Source organism: Bos taurus, chromosome 24, assembly GCF_002263795.3.
Source record: "Bos taurus isolate L1 Dominette 01449 registration number 42190680 breed Hereford chromosome 24, ARS-UCD2.0, whole genome shotgun sequence".
Classification (NCBI taxonomy): Eukaryota; Metazoa; Chordata; class Mammalia; order Artiodactyla; family Bovidae; genus Bos; species Bos taurus.
In genome coordinates this window covers 31,547,433-31,567,500 of record NC_037351.1, presented here as the reverse complement: position 1 = coordinate 31,567,500, position 20,068 = coordinate 31,547,433, and the positions used below count along the sequence as shown (strand labels likewise).

General features: G+C 38.2%; 1 protein-coding gene across 5 annotated transcripts in view; it reads right to left on the bottom strand.

The window, feature by feature from the left end:
- ZNF521 (zinc finger protein 521) overlaps positions 1-20,068 on the bottom strand; it is a 312,240-nt gene that overhangs the window by 125,415 nt on the left and 166,757 nt on the right. For 4 of the 5 annotated variants that reach the window (XM_005224070.5, XM_015460072.3, NM_001105419.1 and 1 more), the window contains 1 exon segment: positions 16,572-16,656. In XM_005224070.5, the coding sequence (XP_005224127.1) occupies positions 16,572-16,656 (85 nt within the window). 5 annotated transcript variants of the gene reach the window in all.

The window sequence follows — 20,068 nt, the reverse complement described above, 5'->3', positions numbered from 1 at the left end:
GTGCAGTTAAGGACATAACATGTATGTTTAAGCTTTGTTTCTTGCCCCAAACAAACAGACCTCAGACCCTCTGAAGTGTATTTCTTCCGATTTACACCTCTGTATGTGATCAACTGTTACTCCTCTACCCACAGGCAGTAGGAATTTTGTTTGAGATTATACCACACAGCACTTCACAAACCAGTTACTGATGTTGGTAGTGATGTGTGTGTGTGTTCCTGTGCATGTGTTTGTGTATGTGTGTGTGTGTGTGTGTGTGTGTGTCTGTGTTTTATATTTAGGAAAGTCCTGTTTCGTGCACAGAGCTATCTTGGAATTTTGAGCGTACAAGTTTGTTATTCTGAGCCATTTGATTAAATTTAACCACAGGAAACTCTTCCAAGTCCTAATGAAGCAGCAATTACATCTAAAAAGGGAGCCAAGCCAAAAAACATCCTTTTCCAATATCTCTCTTTCAAACATCAGACTCCAATATAAGCTCCATGGTTTTCATTTCACTTTTATACCATCTCTCTAAGCTGCTGGAAACATGTTAAACACAAGACAGGGAGTGGTGCACCCGTAGGTCTTTGGTGAAGAGAGCTGGCAGTGATTCTACATACAGATATGCTTGCATGTGTACACGCGCATGCACACACACACACACACAGAAACTTCAATACACAAAGTACACAAATTGCTTTTAAAGAAAGGCCACTAAGAATTAGAAAGCTCTAGTTACTGACAGAAAATTTGAATTAGAATTCAGAAATCAGCCCTACAATTTAAGAACTTTGCAATGAACAGGCTTTAAATTTTAATTTGGACTGCAAGGAGATCCAACCAGTCCATTCTGAAGGAGATCAGCCCTGGGATTTCTTTGGAGGGAATGATGCTGAAGCTGAAACTCCAGTACTTTGGCCACCTCATGTGAAGAGTTGACTCATTGGAGAAGACTCTGATGCTGGGAGGGATTGGGGGCAGGAGGAGAAGGGGACGCCAGAGGATGGGATGGCTGGATGGCATCACCGACTCAATGGACGTGAGTCTCAGTGAACTCCAGGAGTTGGTGATGGACAGGGAGGCTTGGCGTGCTGCGATTCATGGGGTCGAGGAGAGTCGGACATGACTGAGCGACTGAACTGACCTGATCTGAACATAACATGTGATAGTTCAAGACACAGATTAGGTAAAATAGACCTTTAAAGAAAGTTAAAATTACCTTTTTTTCTAAGAGATAACAAGCTATTTTTGCCTCTAAACAAACCGATTCAACTTGGAAGATGGTCATTTTTTCATAAAAGACACACAATTTTACTGTGTTGTTACTAAGTTAAATTAAAGCTGTTCCAATAACTGCAGAAGTTACAGCTACCTGAAAGAGCCTGGCCAGGGAATGCAACCTCGTGCTATTGCCAGGTTTCCAACACCCCATTTATCCCATGTGACAGTGCACTTCAGCATAATAATGCGAGGATCCTAGGATGCAGCAGACACAGAATAACGTCAAAAGCAATTCTTCACATTTGGATCAGACCACATCAAGTGCAAAGAGTGAACTTAAACATGAAAATGCAATTTGCTCCTTCTAAAGCATACATTTTTATCTCTTGCAAAAAAAATAAAATAAAATAAAAAAAACACACCACATTCATTTCCAGCGCCTCGAGGTAAAGAGAATGGCATCTATCACAAGTGCAGAGAATGTCTAAAGGATTTAGAAGCAATCTTTTCATAATGCTTCTTTGGGTGAGGAAGTAGAGTTATGAGTCGCTCAAAATTCATAAAGATTATTAAGTTTACATCCTCACGGAAGATCGGCCACCGTTGCATCTCAGCTAGACTGACAGCCTCCCTGCCCAACTCTACTGAGAGTAAGTCTCTGGTTCAGGACATTCATTCATTTTGTGGCATTAGGGCTCCGGTTGTATAAGATGAAGATTCTGTCCCATTCAAAAATCAAACAAACAAAAACAAGAAACAACAAATGGGCTCCAGGGGAACAAGGATACAATATCATCACTGAACTCAGGTACTCATGCTACCAGTAACCCTTCATGGAAGTAATTTTTAACAAGGAAGTTTTTATTTCAGCAAGTTTACTCTAGATTATCAACTCGTGTGTTTGTGCCTGCTGGGCTATTTGAATGATTAGCTGATCCCTCAGTGCCCTCAGCTATGACCGACTGGGCACCCACGGCCATGACCCCTCATGGTAAGGAAGCTTCCTAAACAACAGTAAGCTTGCCTGGCTTGATGAATTCCAACCTCACAGCTCATCTAAACTGAGCCCATGGGCTTCCCGGTTTTCTCTCTCACTCTCCGCATCGGTCTACGGAAAGTTATGAAACGTATTTTTCTAGTCCTCCCGGAAGCAAGGCCAGGCTTACAATTTGACCTCAGAAACACAGCAGTCCTGCAAAACCAGACGTACTGAGTATTGGTGCTCTCTGCCTGGCCCAGCACAAACCATACCATGCGGCCCTGAGCAGTGTCGTTTGTGGGAAATGACAAGCAATGGATCAGTGGGAGAAAAAGAATGGGATTTAATCATATAAAAATATCCCAGGCACACAGCTCCTTTTCGGCAAGCTGCCCACCTCAGCTGAGGGTCCAGTGTGCTTCTGAAACGAACCACTTGTCATTTAAAAGGGAGCCACGGAGCCAGATCTTTTGATCAGATTAAGTTACAGGATTCTCGACACACCCAGAGATGCTCCTTCTTGCCATGTCAGTATGCATACCCCCAAAATTATTTTAAAGGCATATATAGAAAGATCTAGGTATGTATCAGATAGATGTCTTAGATGGGTGAGACACGATCCTGGGAACAGGACAGGCTCATGTGAAAGACTGTCTCAGACTAATTAATGACACTGCTGCTGAAAATGGAAGGCTGACCCTACAGTCTTATTTACACAATTTCCAGCCAGAGGGCTGTGAAGTGGAGCCCCAGTGGGGGCATCCTATCCGAAACCCAAGGGCACCTGCATTAAGGAAATGGGTGTAAATGAATCCCTTTGCTCAAACACCAATACTTCAGTTCTGTTGGTATGGAATCTACGTGCTCACCCCCTTGGATTCAACATAACAAGACATGGTTATCTCTTTATTTTATTATTATTAATTGCACTTCCGTATGCATTCGTTTAGAAGCAGGACATTTTGTGGCAAGAATGATCAGACTCTTTAGACAGAAGGCAGTGATTCAAAAACTGCAAAACTTCAGCTTTCAGAAATAGCCTAAGTGACCTCTTGCAGTAGTCTGACCACTCTGCAGCAAGCAGGAGGCAACCCCTGTGAAGAGCGAATTCTGGCAAAGTTCTCTCTTCACAGATGATGCACAGCTTAAGCTATAATGAGTTTTTGGGTTACAAATGCTGAACGCATTAATATTCCTTGATGATAATTATCACAGGATAAGCACCTTTCCCAATGTGAGTAGCATAAAGCAACTGAAGCAGCATTTTTACCACATTTGAAACAAGCTGGAAAATGGGATTTTCTAGTCTTGTAACCTGGGGTCAACATACATCAAGCACTGCATATTAAACACACCTATATATGAACCCTGCATTGCTTTCCTTCCCTTCTGCTTCATGTATACCTAAAGCTGTCTCCTTTATCCATCCTTCATTATGAAATTCTTGCTACGAACGTACATGTGATGATATACATAATTCGACAAAGAAATGTATTTCCCCCAATCGCATGAATCCTAGGTTTCTTCTTAGGAGAATACAAATAGCAAATAAGATCAGTAAGCCATGCTTTACAGATGACATGAGTCTCTGTGCAGTTTGAATGAATACTGTGGCCACTGGCTGCATATAAAACAGGGTGAAAATCAGAATTGAGCAAACAGGCTCTTAGAAGAACCAGATGTGTTACACACAAGACAAACAACCAGTCTTTATCTGCATACTTTGAAAACTAATAGTACTCTTAAGCGTTGAAAGGTTTACATGTAAATTCTAAGTCACTAACATGATGACACTCATGATGTCAGCAGCGTGTTTACTGGCAATATGTTCACTAAGGATCTTGGAAACCAATTTCCATTCCAGATTAAAAGAGCAATTATTGTTATTTGGATAATAACCATCAAAGAGTATAAGGAAAAATTGAAAAAGATGACCCATTATGCATTTTATCAGTGTTGTAGAACAGTATCTGTCTAATGTTTGGTATTTGCCATAGCATACCCATAACAGATGCTGTGAGACTTCACTTACTATATACCCCAATCTGATTTGATAATATATTCTGAACAAACTATAAATTGGTTTGCCTCACCTCTTTTTCTTTCTCTCCCTCTATTCAGTGAAAAAGAAAAAACGTCTATTATAAAGCTTGACTGAGATACTAGGAATGGCTCAAAATCATTACAATATAAGAGCCTCCTTTTTCAAAAACATGCTATAATATCATTTTAAGACTCTATGTAAACAATCCCAACAGCACTTTGATTTAACAGTGACAAAATGAAAGCCAGGTCGAACCCTTAATCCAAAGAATGTGAACTGATTTAGGTATTTTTGTAGGTGTGAATCTCTTGAACTCATTTTTACCATGTTACCCACACTTCATTTAGATAATATGCCACGCTACAACTGCCTCAAGTTCTGTAACATCATTTTTACTTATGTGCTGCAAAAATGTCTTCAAATCCCATTTGAATAGATGGCAGGGTTATGAGGGAACCTTTACTAAATATTTAACAGCACTATTGGCTTATTAAATACTATAATGTGAGAGCCATGAAAGCATGATATACAGTGCTTGCCTTTTTTCTAAAACTTAATGCTTCTGCTCATTTTGAACACTCTGCAAGCCCATTCATCAGCAGAACTGATGCATTTTAAAAAGTCCTCATTTACTAGCAGATAAATGTGGTTAGAGAGCCTTTTTAGAGGAGAAATGACTGGAAACCTATTTGGTTTTACTGTACAAAATTTGCTTTGCTCTGGCCTAGCAGAAAAGAAACCTCACAAAACATTTAAAAGCCTATTTTGAAAGAGCATGCAAAGCAACACAGTTGGAAATAAAAGAAAGTAGGGGGTATTTTCAATTCACAGGAATATACATACACGAAAAAAAGGCAATAGATTTACAAACAGCTGATCAAATACATATATTCATCTAGTCTGGAAACAGTATTTCAAATGCACATCATATAATGAGATTGTCCACTGAAACGTTGCTTTTGACTATGACATTGTTGGCAGGTAATTTCTTTTGCAACTATTCATAATTGCATTAAAAAACAGGTTAATACAATTTTTGCCTTTAGCTTGTTAAGATATTTTAAACTAAAACTATGCTTTTTTTTAAAAAAAAAAAAAGTTGATCAGAAATTGTATAGCCTGTTGCAGTGGGTAGAAAGTAAGAATTCTCTCTGAAAAGATATTTCTGTTCACATACAGATATGCTATAGCCTAAAGAACACCCATTGCCACTGGAGTCTGCAGAGTGAGCATTTATCCTGTAAACACTAACAGTGATCGTCTGTCCTCCCCAGTTCTCAGTGGAGAGTCTTGCTTTGGAGAATGTCTTGCGGTGACTTACTAAATTCAGGCTATTTCAATTAGTATTACTGCACATTAAAAATTAATTGCATTACTGAGTGGATTAAGGTTTAAATTTCAATTCTACAGTATGTGCATGAGAAATGACAGCTCAAAATCAATGCCCCTTGGCCCGCAATCGGAAGGGTGTATACTTGAACAGCGCGGGCCTGGCGTCACTGGCTGAGCCATTTTAAAAGACTTGATAGTTCAATTGAAGGTGTGTCAGCTCTAATTCTACATTTTAGTTTGAATGCTGCACAGCAGCCCTGCCTTATAAAAAGAAAAACAACAAGAGTTGCCCTAACCATTTGGAAAAACAAATGGACACAGGTACTAAAATTATGACAGCAGAGGGGTTAAACTGTCACCCCAAATTTACAAAGAATAACTCAAGCTAAAATCTTGTTCATAGCTCTATTTAATAAGAACACGGGATCTTTGACTTAAATCCACACTATTTTCTATCAGTTACTGAGCGACAGTGGTTGGTCAGGGTCAGGAAACAGGCTATTTTGTAAAGTATGTGTGTGCTCAGTTAGTCATGTCCGACTCTTTTGCAACCCCATGTACTGCAGCCCTCTGGGCTCCTCTCTCCATGGGATTTTCCAGGCAAGAATACTGGAGTAGGTTGCCATTTCCCTCTCCAGGGGATCTTCCCGACCCAGGGATCGAACCTGTGTCTCCAGCACTGGCAGGCAGATTCTTTACCACTAAGCCACCTGGGAAGCCCCTATTTTGTAAAGAGATAATACTAATATGTACAATACTCATAATAACTTTATTCAGTGTTTTAAGGAAGCTCAAGAAGATACAGAAAATACCAATCTTTCCCTAAACAGTGATCCTGCATAAGCTCCCTCGGTAAATTATTAAATCTTTCTGGGGGGAAGGGTCAAATGAATTGATCATCCTGAGGGTAAATTTATAACATCTAGATGAGGCGTATGAAAAGAAATGGGTCACTTTTATTCACAGCAATGTGTCTTCTAAGAAGATGAAGATGAGGAACATTATGAACAGGATCAACAGGGTAATGCAGCATCAATAAGGTCCCTCCAAGCCACCCAGGGTACCTGGGGTTGGAACTGAACGGTGATCGGTATGGGCTGAGAGAAAAAACACGCTGCCTGCAGTGTTCCTTAAGATCCCCTCTGTGTTGCACCAGTGGCCAAGAGCAAGTTCACCGGCAAGAGAGTAAAGGAGATGGGAAGTAATAATAACAATAAAAAGAATAATCAGGTGCAAATGGACCCTAAGGTGTAGTAGTGATCCCCGTGCAACAATCACCCTTCACTGCAATTTACTGATGTGGCTTCATTACAATACAGCATATAAAGGGGCAACGTACCATGTGGACTCTTTGAAAGCTGTGTGGTTTGAAGCAGCACACGCCACCCTAGCAGGCGCTGCTCGGGGAGCTAGGTCAGATTGGGCAAAAGTGAAATTCCCTGCAAAAAAAAATTAAATAGAGATGCAACATGTGTACAGCATGGTGATATATGGGGGGAGGGTGGGGTAAGAGGATAAAAGGTTAGCAGGGAAAGGTGTTTCCTTTGTGAACTATTAAAGGCATTTCAAATTAATCTGAATTAAAACATCCTTTGAAGAGGTAACAACTTGTGGCTCTGTTAAAAGGAAAAGATAAAGGATGTGATGTTTCCTGTTTGGGAAAGAGAAACCAGCCCTGTTTCCTATTCTGATTCTCCATGAAATGAACTTAAACCGTGCTCTTAGGTGAACTTCAGCACTGTGCATTCAGGTTACTATTATTTAAAAGGAGAACATGACTGGCTTTTCCCATTCTGGCCTGCTTCAGCTGAAGGTCTTAGTTTTCAGCCAGTGCTCAGAAGATGCCGAAGCAATGTGTTAAGGGGAAAAAAAGAGATTCTTTCCTCACCAAGGATCATTGAGTATGTCATTGGTTAATTCTTGTTCTATGCTCCTCATTAGCATGACTCTCAAGTTTCTGGTTATCATATCCGAAATATTAAGACATAATAACTACGAAGGTGCAGATAATTGGATATTAACCAGAACATACTTGACTGGGCAGGAGGTAGGGCCCTGCTTAAACTAATCCTGAAATATATTAATCACCAATTAATGAAAGGGTTTCGAATTCATTTTCTATTACAGAACACCTCCGAGTATCTAAGCTTTTTCTAACAAAATGACTTGGAATAACAAGGTAGAAATAAGGAATACGGCCATCTGATGGTAGCTTGAATTAATTCTTCACAGCCTGTTGACAGGTAATCATGAAAACTACAGTTCAAGCCTTGATTACAGTTATGAAGCCTGATGGGAAGAAGTGGGGACAATTTCCAGTGTTCAGTGGCTTTGGTTTCAATTCCAAATTTATTCCTTTCAATGGCAGAGCCATGGCTAAATATTTCAGCAGAGAGCTGTCATAATATTGTCTGAGTCTTTCAGCCTAGGCAGACCTTGAGCCCTCCAAGCTCACAACAGATGTACTCTTAAAATAAAACCAATTAATGGGAGCCTGAGAGGTCTAGCAAAGGCATGCTTTGTACATAGTAAACAGGAAGTAGTAAGAAGCTGATGAATATATTGCAGGATTAAAAACCTTGACTAAGCAGTGATCGAAAAGTGACCACCACGTAGATGGAAATAAAGTAATGCTGAGAAAAGAAAATAGGAAAAAAAAAAGAAGAAGAAGAAGAAGAAGAAAGAAAACAGGAGGAGAACCATAGAGAGAAGGGAAGTCAGTGGTTATAAAACCCCCTACTAAGCTTCCCAGAAAATCTTCTGCACCTATTTCACTGAGTTAGAGAAATGGCTACCAAAACGCCATTCACCTTTAAAAAATCTTCTCGGGACATTATTCTCACAAACAGATTCTCATATCTTTTCCTATGTAAAACTGTGGCTCCCAGATTCTCTGAAAAAAAGACTTACACATTTTTACATACAAGAAAATAAGGTGTTTGGCTGAACGCAACCTAAGTCAGGGACTGAAATAATGCCGTCTCTCCATTTTCCCTGCCTTGAGTCACTTGACGTGATGAACCTCGTAAGAAAACTGTCATCTCAGAGTTTTCTTTTTACTTCTGTTGTGGGTTGAATTTAATTTTAATAGTGGTTAAATAAGGACTCACGGCGGATGAACTAAGATACAGAGGCAAGTGGGCCCTTTTATCAACAATTTTGCCACAGAAATACACAAACATTTCAATGGCTCTTCATTAGCAAACAAATCAACAAGTGATATTTTAATGCCTGACTTTATTCCATCTCTGTGGGGACTGTAGTTGAGAGTGTGATGTACAGTACAGAGAAAAGAATCATCAGCCACAGCGTCCCAGGGCTCTCTCCATTGAGGACTTCGCAGCCTCCGCTTAAAGAGTGCATTTAATTGACTGATAGACAGTAGCTTCTTTGTTCACAGAAGACAGCGAAGTAATGGCAGCTTGAAAATCGTACCATCTACAGGGTCTCCTGAGACTAGTAACAGGGGGATATGTGTCAGGAATAAATAAATAATCTAATTATTAAGCCACTTCCTGTCAAGTTAACTCCAATTTGTTGGCTTTTGAAGGCAACAAAACGAGGCATTTTTCCTCATTATGCTTCTCTTTTTATACCAGTGGTAATCACAGGCGGATTAAAGGGTGCCTGATTGCTTTTCTTTTTTTTTTTTGTCAAGGAACTGAGAAGCAGCCAACAGTACAGAAAAACAGAGTTGGGGTTAGAAGAAATTTCATGCTTGTCTCCTTTCCAGCTCCCTAACAGCCCACACGGCTGCCCCATACAGAGCCGCCAGCTGTACAGCAAATGTGTACCCTCCAACTGAGGCCTACCGGGCCACAGGCGCCATTCTGAGAGCTGTGAGATACCTTGCAATCTTGGCAGGTAGCTGCTGCTGTCATCGGCATAATTCTAAAGGTGACCTAGGAAGCTCATCAGCTCACCAAATGCAACAATATGAGCCACTCAAGTTCAACACCCACTCTCCACATTCCTTTGTTTACTTGCTAGGAATGGCCCCGTGACCAGGAAATCACCTATGGAAATAGGTCATCAGCTACCTTTTCTCTTTATGCGTCTGAACTGATCCTGCGGAATTAGGTCACAATGCTTATGCATATCTGGGCCTGTGTGTGTGTGTGTGTGAGTGTGTGTATGTAGGATCCCTCTATTTATCTTTGGTGGATGACTGTACCTGCCTTCCATTCAGAAATGTTTTGCAAACTTCATGCAGAAGCAGACAATCACCCCTATTTGATAATCAACATATCTAATGGAGAGTGGACGGGTATGCCCTGAGGCATATTCTCCAGCAAGTCAAAGTGTGTTAGTCACTCAGTCGTGTCTGACTCTTTGTGACCCTATGAACTGTAGCCCGCCAGGCTCCTCTGTCCATGGGATTTCCCAGGCAAGAATACTGGAGTGGGTTGCCATTCCCTTCTCCAGGGGATCTTCCTGACCCAGGGATCGAACCTGGGACTTCTGCATCGCCTGCAGATTCTTTACCACCTGAGCCTCCAGGAAAGTCAAAGGAGAGGACAAAACTAGAGCCAGGAGCCCCACCAGCATGTCTCAGACAGTCACACAGAACTTTCCATCTGGCACAGACCCTGCCCAGTGTCTCTGTACAGAGCCTAGGAAGGCAGGCTGGCATCTCCATAATTCTGCTTGGGAACAACATTCTTATGAGGTCTCTTTTAGGACCACGTGTTCTAAAAAGGAACAAGAAACTGCATCTTTCATCTGTCGGTGGGCTTAGTGAAAACCCCCAGCCTCAGGGAAAATGAACATGACGAGAAATGTCTGAGAAGCTTTCTTAAGGGCTTATAAGTTAGAAACTCCACTAACCACCAGTACTTTTCACTCTTGTAAATTAAAGCTGCTAGATGCAGGCTAAAACACAAAACAAGGGTTAACGTTCTGATGTGTCTTTTAATAGCTTAACACTGACATAAGAGAGAGGCCTCAAAGATTTCTTGAAAAGTGGGTTCAGAAATAAGAATCCAAAGAATCAAGATGAGCTCTTGAAAACTGGATCTTATTCCAAAAAAAAATTTTTTTAAGGTCTTTTTGATTTTGTATTAAACTGTCTTTGTTTTTAGGAAGGCTGATGGTATGAGAAGCTTGGTCATTTCCTGTGTCCCCACTTTGCACTTGTTCAACGGTGTAGCTGCGTTCTATTTATGCCTGTGTATGTCCTTTCTGAATATATCTTGAATTTTTGTTAAATTGCGCAGATAATTAAACCCTCTTCATATTTACAGTCTGCTTCATTGGTACCATGAATTCTGTTTTCAGTTACTGTCTGCGGATTCCCTCTCTGAACGATTTCATACGAAGCAATAACACTTCATTTTACATAAGTTTTATCTGATGTCCCCATACAGAGCTGCCAGCTGTACGGCAAATGTGCGGTTCTCAAACTGAGGCCTGCCGGGCCACAGGCGCCGTGTGGAGAGCTGCGAGGCACCTTGCTGTCACTGGCAAGCTTTCTTTGCCATCGCTGTGACCATCACTCCACACTGCACACAACTTAAAATCATCTGATTATTAGAATTTGTGGCCCACACTCCATTTTATCCTTTATTTAAATCTATCCCCAGATCACACATTTGTTTAAATGTTTTGGCTGGTTTACAAATCATGCCGCCATCTGCACAGTAGGTGTGACACCATTTTTTTAGACAAAAGTTACGTGGCAAACAAAGATAAAGTCATTTGAAATGCTTTGGTGTTTGTTATTCTGCCGGGCTCACTTGGACCAACTCGAAGAAATAAATAGAATTATCTGTGTAAATCGATGAACATCTATGAAAAACAACACCCAGCAGAATGCCGAGCTTGCTCCATTACCTACGTTAATATCATGACAGCTGAGGAGAGATGACCTGGCCCACTTCTCATCTCTCCTGTACAGATGGCTATTAAAGAGAAAGTATCCCTTTTGTATGGTCCATGTAGAAACCCTTTATGGGCTTTTCAAATAAGCCAGCATTGCCCACATGAGGGTAGCTTTCTGTTACCATTAAACTGCCCAGATTTCATCTTTTTTAATCCAGCTCTTGATGAAATTAGCCAGTATTTCAACATATTTAACACCAAATGCTTATTTCTTAATTCCCTGAGTTTTGTAAGCAATCAACTGAAGATGACTTAAAAAAATTCAATAGTCTTCTCATTTAGAACTCATGTAAACTCCAGAGAACTTATGGACTTTGAGCTCTTAGGATAGTGCAGGTAGACACACATACATAAACACCGACCCATATACGCATTGTTGTAGATCCACCATAATCATGTTTTTTAAAAAGCAGCCAATGAGAGCTGAGCATTTAAAGAGCAACATGGCTCTTAATCTTCCTATGCAGAGATACGTACCTTTGGATATTTCCCCTTCAGACACATAAAATCCCAAACCACTACAAACCTCAAAATATTGGTTTTAGTCTATTCTAAAGCAAGAGCACTCAGGCTGGAATGTTTCAGAAGTGATGTTGAATATCACAAAACTAACGAAGATTAGTCACATAGCACACCATCTACTAAAGAAACAGAAGGAAAAGGATGCCATTTGTGACCTTGGGCATCAAGCAAATTTGAGAATATATGAATGTCACTTGCCACAAGCACAGACAGAAATCTCAGCACACTGTACATGCATTTTTTCTGCCTTAATATCAGTGATTTATATCACATGGAACAAAATACATAGGGTGGGTATTGTCCTGCGTGCACTACAGAAAGCTTGAATCCTTTCCTTGATATTTAAAAATTGTAACTATTCATAAAGCATGGAGTATTAGAGATCTGAATAAAAATAGTCAATATCTATGCATCCACGTTTTTATATTAGCTGTCATTTATAGTCCCTAATTCTAGTTTTGCTTCACTAAGAGATAAATACATTTACTGCTTCCAATGCACCAAGTGTCACCCTGACCCATCTGGGACACATCTGTTACTGACTATTTGTTGATTTTCCCCCCTTTTTTTTCCACAAGAGTATTCTCTGCCACCTTAGCTACAATTTTTCTATTCCAACTGGTCTTTCTGATCATACAAAAAATAAACTTAAGTAATCATTTCTGTGCCAATTTTAAATAATTCTTAGGTAAATGGTTTATGCTCATTCCCTTCATATTCTTCATCCAAGAACTTTGAAAGCAAGGGCTGGAAATGGCTATGCTATACCCTGGCCACTTGTCCTCCAAAGGCTATGACCGTAGCAATCAATTCCAAGGATAATGGTATTTCTCCCCTTTGATCAGTTCTTTGTCAAGCTGACTGGCCTTCGATGGTGAGCTTGCTGCTGGTTGTCTACCACCAGCCGCTCGCAATTTGCTCACTCTGTTTCATGAGACAGTTGTTTCTGGCTGTTTGGAACACATTGGTCTCTTTGGGGATTTATGCGCTAGTTGCAATGCCAACCTCCGTAGTGATAGAAATTTCTTTCGAACTAAAATAGATAATTAGAGGCTGGTAATTATTGGTCAAGAATTATCAGAGTGAAAAAAATTAAGCTTCTCATAAATAGTTCTTGGCAATGTCATCTCTTTATATTATTGCATGCCTAACAGCCCTTTATTCAGAGCACTTACAAATTTACTCTACTGCTGTTGAGCCTCATAATTTTATATGAGGCAATCCCTTTGCTGGGTGAAACACATTTACATTCTCTGGTCTCATCACTATCTGTGCTAATCCATACAAAATAATAATAATAATAAAGAAATATCAAAGGGGAGAAAGCAATAAATATTTATTGTGCTGATAGAAGGAGACGAGTGAATAATGAATTAAAGGACACAGTACACAATGGCTTCTTTCTGCATTCTCAGGTCAAAAACCAGAGTAAACTATGGGAAAGAAACAAAGGAAGACAAGAAAAAATTTTCATCTGTGCAGACTTTAAAAGAGGGAAATCTTTCCCCCAGGAAAGCTGTTAACGTATTTTGTAGCTCTTGGGCGGGTGGGGGGGGGGGTGGTGTATGTGTGTGTGTTTAAAGAAGAGAAACCTCTAAATAGTCGCTGGTCTGATTTCTTATTGAAACTGTGTCAAAATGCGATCGAGAGTGAGGTTTTCTTTTTTCCTTAATAGACATAAGTCAAATCCCAAATGCATATTTATTGAGTAATTATTCCTGCAACTCAAAGCACGTGTCCACACCTCACTACAAAATGGCACTTCGGCACAGCATCTCCAGTGTATACCTGGTAGAAACACTGATGGGTTTCCTTTCACAAATGTCCCTGGCCAATAGTCTGAGACCAGCACATCCAGAAAGAAGCGTGGAGGTTCCCTGACATTGAAACTGCATTAAAACATGTGTGCTACGTGGAAGCAAATGCAAATGACTTGGTCAAAGAAGGACTTTAAAGTCACACCTCATTGGGTCATCTGCACACCCTGTTTTCCATCAGGTGACATAATTTCTCCTCCAGACTGATTGAAATGGAAAACAAAATCTGTAAAAACACTATAGGCCCTCTTAACAAAAAGAGTAAGAGGCTTTTCAGATAGCCTCTAATCCCTCTTCCTTGCTAAATATCCAGTTGAGATTATTTTTTGATTAGACAAAAAAAGATATACAGATACACAACCTAAAAATACCTACCCTCGATGGAGGTATTTTAGCCAACAGAATCATGCTGCCTGCCTCATTTGAAAAACTAAGCATCACACTGGGATTTTAAAAAGGGATATCTTAGCCTTTGTGACATCCTCCCGGTACACATTCTCTCTCTCTAGATACTAACAATGCAGAGAGGAAGAAATGTAAGGACTTGGATACATGGTCAACAGATATAACAATTAAATGGCTACTATTCTTTTGTTTAGGTCTCAAGTGTAAGAGAATTACATATTTTATTATTAAAAAATAGCGTGAATATTAACTACCTAGGCCCTCTGTGAAAAGGAATCGAATTTTCTTCTCTGATGGAAGGTGAATTGTTAAACGTTCAGATCCCAAGAGGAGGTGAGTGTCATATTAATCCACCATAAGGTAGAGGCGGGGAAGCTTTGGGAAAGCACTAATGATGCAAGGAATATTAAGGGAAATACCAAATGAAAGGTATAAAGCAATTTTAAAAAAGGACCAGGCCAAACCAATGAACATTTTGGACAAATGATACTAAAATAAAAAATTCTTCTCATGCTCAGCATTCCATTCAGATTCTACTTGGCAAAAGAACATTAATAATGTGTTGAAAATATATTCCATTTGTTCAGCTGGGCCCTGGGATAAATAATAAATCCAGAACCAAAAACAAGTTTACAAAGAATAAAACTAATCAGAAGCACAATGTTTCACTAAGTTTTCCATAAGCTGCAAAGTTCCAAGAAATATTTTCACTAACACCCTTGTAAAACTGTGGCCTAATGCAGAATCATGACTGACTGCCACCAGTAAGCTCTACTCAAGAAATAAAGGGATGGAAAATATTAACACTCATATTTGGAAAGAAGAATTCATTTTTTCTAACCCATGTGTTTCCCCCCATGCCAGTCCATTTTGAAAGTTTACATAGAGTATTTTTTGGAATCCAAAATAGAAAGGAAAACATAAGAAACATTTCAGTCTCTCTTACATGTTCTCATTATCTTCTGAACACTCAGTAAAACTGTCAATGTTATTCTGGCACTTTTAAGAGTATTTCCATTTAATGTGGAAGAAAATTACTAATAATATTAGTACTTATATCTGGAAAATATAGATAAAAAGTAACCAATATTTTAGCCGTTAGGTGTAAGCTGTATATTGTATAATTAAACGCTTAGTCTTTTGTAAACTATAATCCTGCTAAAGACCATCATTTGAAAACTATAAAGCAAATCCTACTGAAAACCTATTAATAAAGTTTCCAACATACTTTTGACTTCATCTTCATTAATAGCTACAAAGTCATTAGAAATTTCGTTATTTTTGGAGCAACCTTTCTACTGCACCCTCTTAGAATGCAGCTGATTAGGTGTGTGATAAAACTTGTTTATCCCTGAAAAGGAGTTCAGAGTCTAAAATGCTGAATTTTCTTTCCTTTCTTAGAATTTGATAGACGGAGAGCATGAGGTTGATCAGACTTTTGAAATACCATATCACAATAATTTATGATATTATAAAATACCATGAAAGCAGTATGAAATTAAAAAAAACTCACATCATGTAAAAACACAAATGAGGGACAAAAATAGTATAAAGTAATAGCAACTGTCATTTTACTAGTAGAAAAAGATCTGCTTGATAAAGTTTAATTGACTGGTAAAATTCTTAGTGTTATTACTAAGTGCTTATCAAATTAAAACATAGGAGGTAACCCCAGAGGACTTAAGGGATAATGGGACAATAAGAGTAAGTGAAAAAATTATCCTTTTAGCTCTAGCCCATGTAAAAAATGCAAAATCCCTGAAAACACAGGCTTAGAGTTACCTTAGAGATCTTTACCCGAACTGCTTTTATAAAAATCTGCATAAAATTTGGTGGGGAATAAAAAATGATGACTGAATTCTTTACATGATCTTTACGATCATGATTATTTCCAGGCTGTTGAAACCATACATATAAAATTATTTTATGGCAATTTAAATTATTTATGTTTCCCTATCACAAAAACTCACCACTTTAGATTTGGATACAAAGATGCTTAAGCAACACACAGCAGTGCCATTACCATAATAACTTCTGAAATTAAAACCTGTCTAAAACTCTATGGAAAGCTAACATCCAGTTCATTAACCATTCCTGTTAGTTTTCAATAATGCAAAAATGATTAGAAGTTTAATTTGTTAATCACCTGTGTTTTGACTGGCAGTAGATATATAATCCTCTGCAGAAGTCTAAACTAGCCCTTGCAGAAAATAAAATGTGCTAATGCCTTATCAGGCCTAATAATAGTAATAAAAAAATCAATCATGCCTAGGTAAATGATTGATGGCTGAACAATTAATTCATCTTTAACTCTGTTTAATTATATAGGCATTGATGTACACAAGGAAGAGGAAAATCTATCTGTAAGAAGCTTTGGAGTGTCACTTACCAATCATGTGATTTGCAACGTGCACCTGAATATCCCATTCATTGTAGAAAACCATCTGACACTTGATGCACTGATAGGTCTTCTTCTGAGAAAACAAGTACAAACAGAATTACTTAGACACATGCATCTTTTAATTTTTTTCTTAAAAAAACAACAACAAAAAAACCAACCCTACCTGGTCACAGAATTTTCCTGAGACCATGGTCTTATATATGTTGTTAAATAAATGTCTGTAGGGCTACTTGGGCAAAATTCTGTGAGTTCCCTACTATGACCCATGGCTTGATCCGAACATTATGTTTTTCGTTGCAAACAGTTGGAAGAAATGAAGACACATAATTACAGTACAATACATGTTTAAAGATTCCTACATTATAAAAACAGAAGTTGGTATTGAAAATACATGTAAAGCGTGGCTGAGTTTCAGAAACCTGTGTCTTTGATGATCAGGCACACTTTCATTCTGAACAACATAACTGCAGGGTTGCTTCGAGATACCCATACAAAACAGCCAGTAAGTGAAGATTCACAAAATCTAGCTAGGAGATTTAGAGACGATAATTTTTAGCTGAAGTATGAAATTTAGATGATGTTTCAGAAGTTGCTGAACACTAGCATTTAAATACTTATCTCCTATAAAGAAATCATGTCATATCGAACATTCTAACACCGTTTCATCACTACACAAAAGTCTTGTGAATAGACAGAACAGTATTACAATTCTTGTATCATAAATAAAGAAACTGAGGTCCAGGGAAGTAGAATAATGTGCCTAATGTCACAGTGCCTTACAGCTGGTAATAGAAATAAGTTCTCTCTTCTTCCCCCAAACTTTAAACTTTCTGTTTTGTATTGGGGTACAGCCGATTAACAATGTTGTGGTTGTTTTAGGTGATCAGTGAAGGGACTCAGTCATACATATATATGCATCCATGCTCCCCCAAATCCCCCCTCCCATCTAGGCTGGCACATAACATTGATCAGAGTTCCATGTGCTATACAGTAGGTCTTTGTTGGTTATCCATTTTAAATATAGCAATGTGTACATGACCTTCCTGAAGTCCCCAACTGTCTCTTCCTCCTGACAACCATAAGTTTGTTTCTTAAGAAAAACCCTGACAATCACCAAGGAGGATTTACTGCGCTGAGCTGTAAATGTGAATCTCTTTCTGTTTTGTAAGTTCATTTGTATAATTTCTTTTTAGATTCCACCTAAAAGGAATGTCATATGATATTTCTTCTTCTCTATCTGACTTACTTCATTCAGTATGACACTCTTCAGGAAATAAATTCTCAATTCTAAAAGTAGGGCTCTCTGATAAAGGCAGCCTTTACGATTTCTCATCTTTATCTCTGTGTCCCCTATACGGCTTAGTACATATTAGACGAATTCAATAAGTAAAGTATTGCTTTTAAGTCTTCCAGAACACAGTTATATAATTGCCTTTATGATGAAACTTGATAGTTACAACTAAAAACCACCTTGGAAAACAAAAATAAAGCATTATGAAATATCCATTTGAAACTCTCCCGAAAGTGAGAAAATGACATTTGTAAAATCACATCAATGACAGTTTGTTAAGGCGTTCTAACAGAATTACCACTTCATCAGCAGTCATATAAAATTGCTTTACTAATGGTAGCAATAGAAAATATCAGCCTGTCAACTGCAATTAATTTTAAAGAACTCAACAAAATCAAAGTTAAGCAAAAAAAAAAAAAAAAACCAAAACAGTAGCATCCTTTTATTAGCAGTTAAAATGATAAATGTTTTTAATGTAAAGTTTTAATTATTTTCTCTTAACATAGTATTTGCTTCTGCGTCAGAGGATGGTATTCCTTGAACGACACAGAAGTGCAGGCTGATTTCCAGCAGAAGCTTTCTACATAATCTAACAGGCTTTGTACATTAGGCATGTTGTGAATTGAGTGCGCTGGGTCTAAATTTAACACGGACTTGAAAAACCCTGACAATCACCACGGAAGATTTACTGCACTGAGCTGTTTACAAGATGCTTTTGATGGTGACATATAGAGCAACATGTGTTGTGTAAATAACATCGCTCCCTTTTTTAACAATATTTCCCTTTAGAACTAGTTAGAAAATATTTCTTACTCCCAGATGACCTACATTATATATTGTTTATTAGCATACTTCCAGCATCATTCCTGATATGTGACCTTGCTGAAAAACAAAGAAACATAAACTTAATGGCTAGTCTTTTCTCTTGTTAGCACAGTAAAACATACAATATGTCGAAAACCGTCTCCAAAAATGATGACTGATGAATATGTTGGTGGAATATACGAGGGCTTTTTTTTCTCTTGGTCTAATAATAAAGAATAAAATCACTTGACAAGCCCAAATAATAAAATACCAGCACTTACTACTGCCTTCAAAATGAACTGACATATTGGAAGATCTATGTATACCAGTTTTCTTTATCATTGAAAGAAAATGCTTTTGTCGCTACTACTGATAATTCAAATACTAATTCTACTCTGAAGACAATATCTAAACTGTTACTTTATATTCTTATTAAGAGAGTCATATTCTGATGTACAAGCTCCTAAATTTGGGACTAGGTGGAGTTAAGAATTTAATGTGATCAAAAACATGGTCTTAAAATGCTATAACTTAAACTTCATCTTGTCATACATCTCATATCTCCTAAATAAAAAGCAGTGATACACAAATTTGGATGTGCTGTGGTTTTCTTTTTAAAGCTTTTGTATAAAATTCTTTTTTTTCCCCTTGGTTTGGGATTGACATGCACACAGTGCTATGTTTAAAATGGATAACTAATAAGACCTACTGTAACAGCACAGGTAACTCTGCTCGATATAATGCAACAACCTAAATTGGAAAAGAATTTGAAAAAGAATAGATATGTGTATATGAATAACTGAATTACTTTGCTGTACACGTTAAATTAACACACCAGTGTTAATCACCTATACTCCCATATAAAATAAGAAGTTAAAAAAATAATAAAATCTACTTAAAAATAACAGACATAAAAAATAGCCTATACAGACCACTAAAAAGTAAAATTCATTTTTACCCTCAAATTTTTAAACTAATTTAAAAATGACCTTTAAAACATTCCTTATTATAATTATAGACTCTTATTCCTTTTTATAATCACAGACTTGTATTCCTTATTATAATTATAAAATATATAATTATAGCAAAATATTTGAGAGACCCCTGCCTTTATACTCTCTGTAAGTAAAGTGACTGTAACCTCTGGAAGTGTTGGTTCATGCCCTTGGAGGTAAAGCCACTGCAGCTCTGTACAGCTGAGCTGAGGAAGAAAGAATTCTTCCTCGTTCTCAGCCCAAACCGACTTTTCTGCTACTTTGACTCGATGGTCCTAAGTTCAGGCTCTGCAGCTATAAAGACCAAGTTGAATTTCTTGTCAAAAGTCACAGTTACAGGAACCCCTTTGCAGACTGAAAATAGAGGTTTGGTTTAAGAAATGCTTTAAGCAACT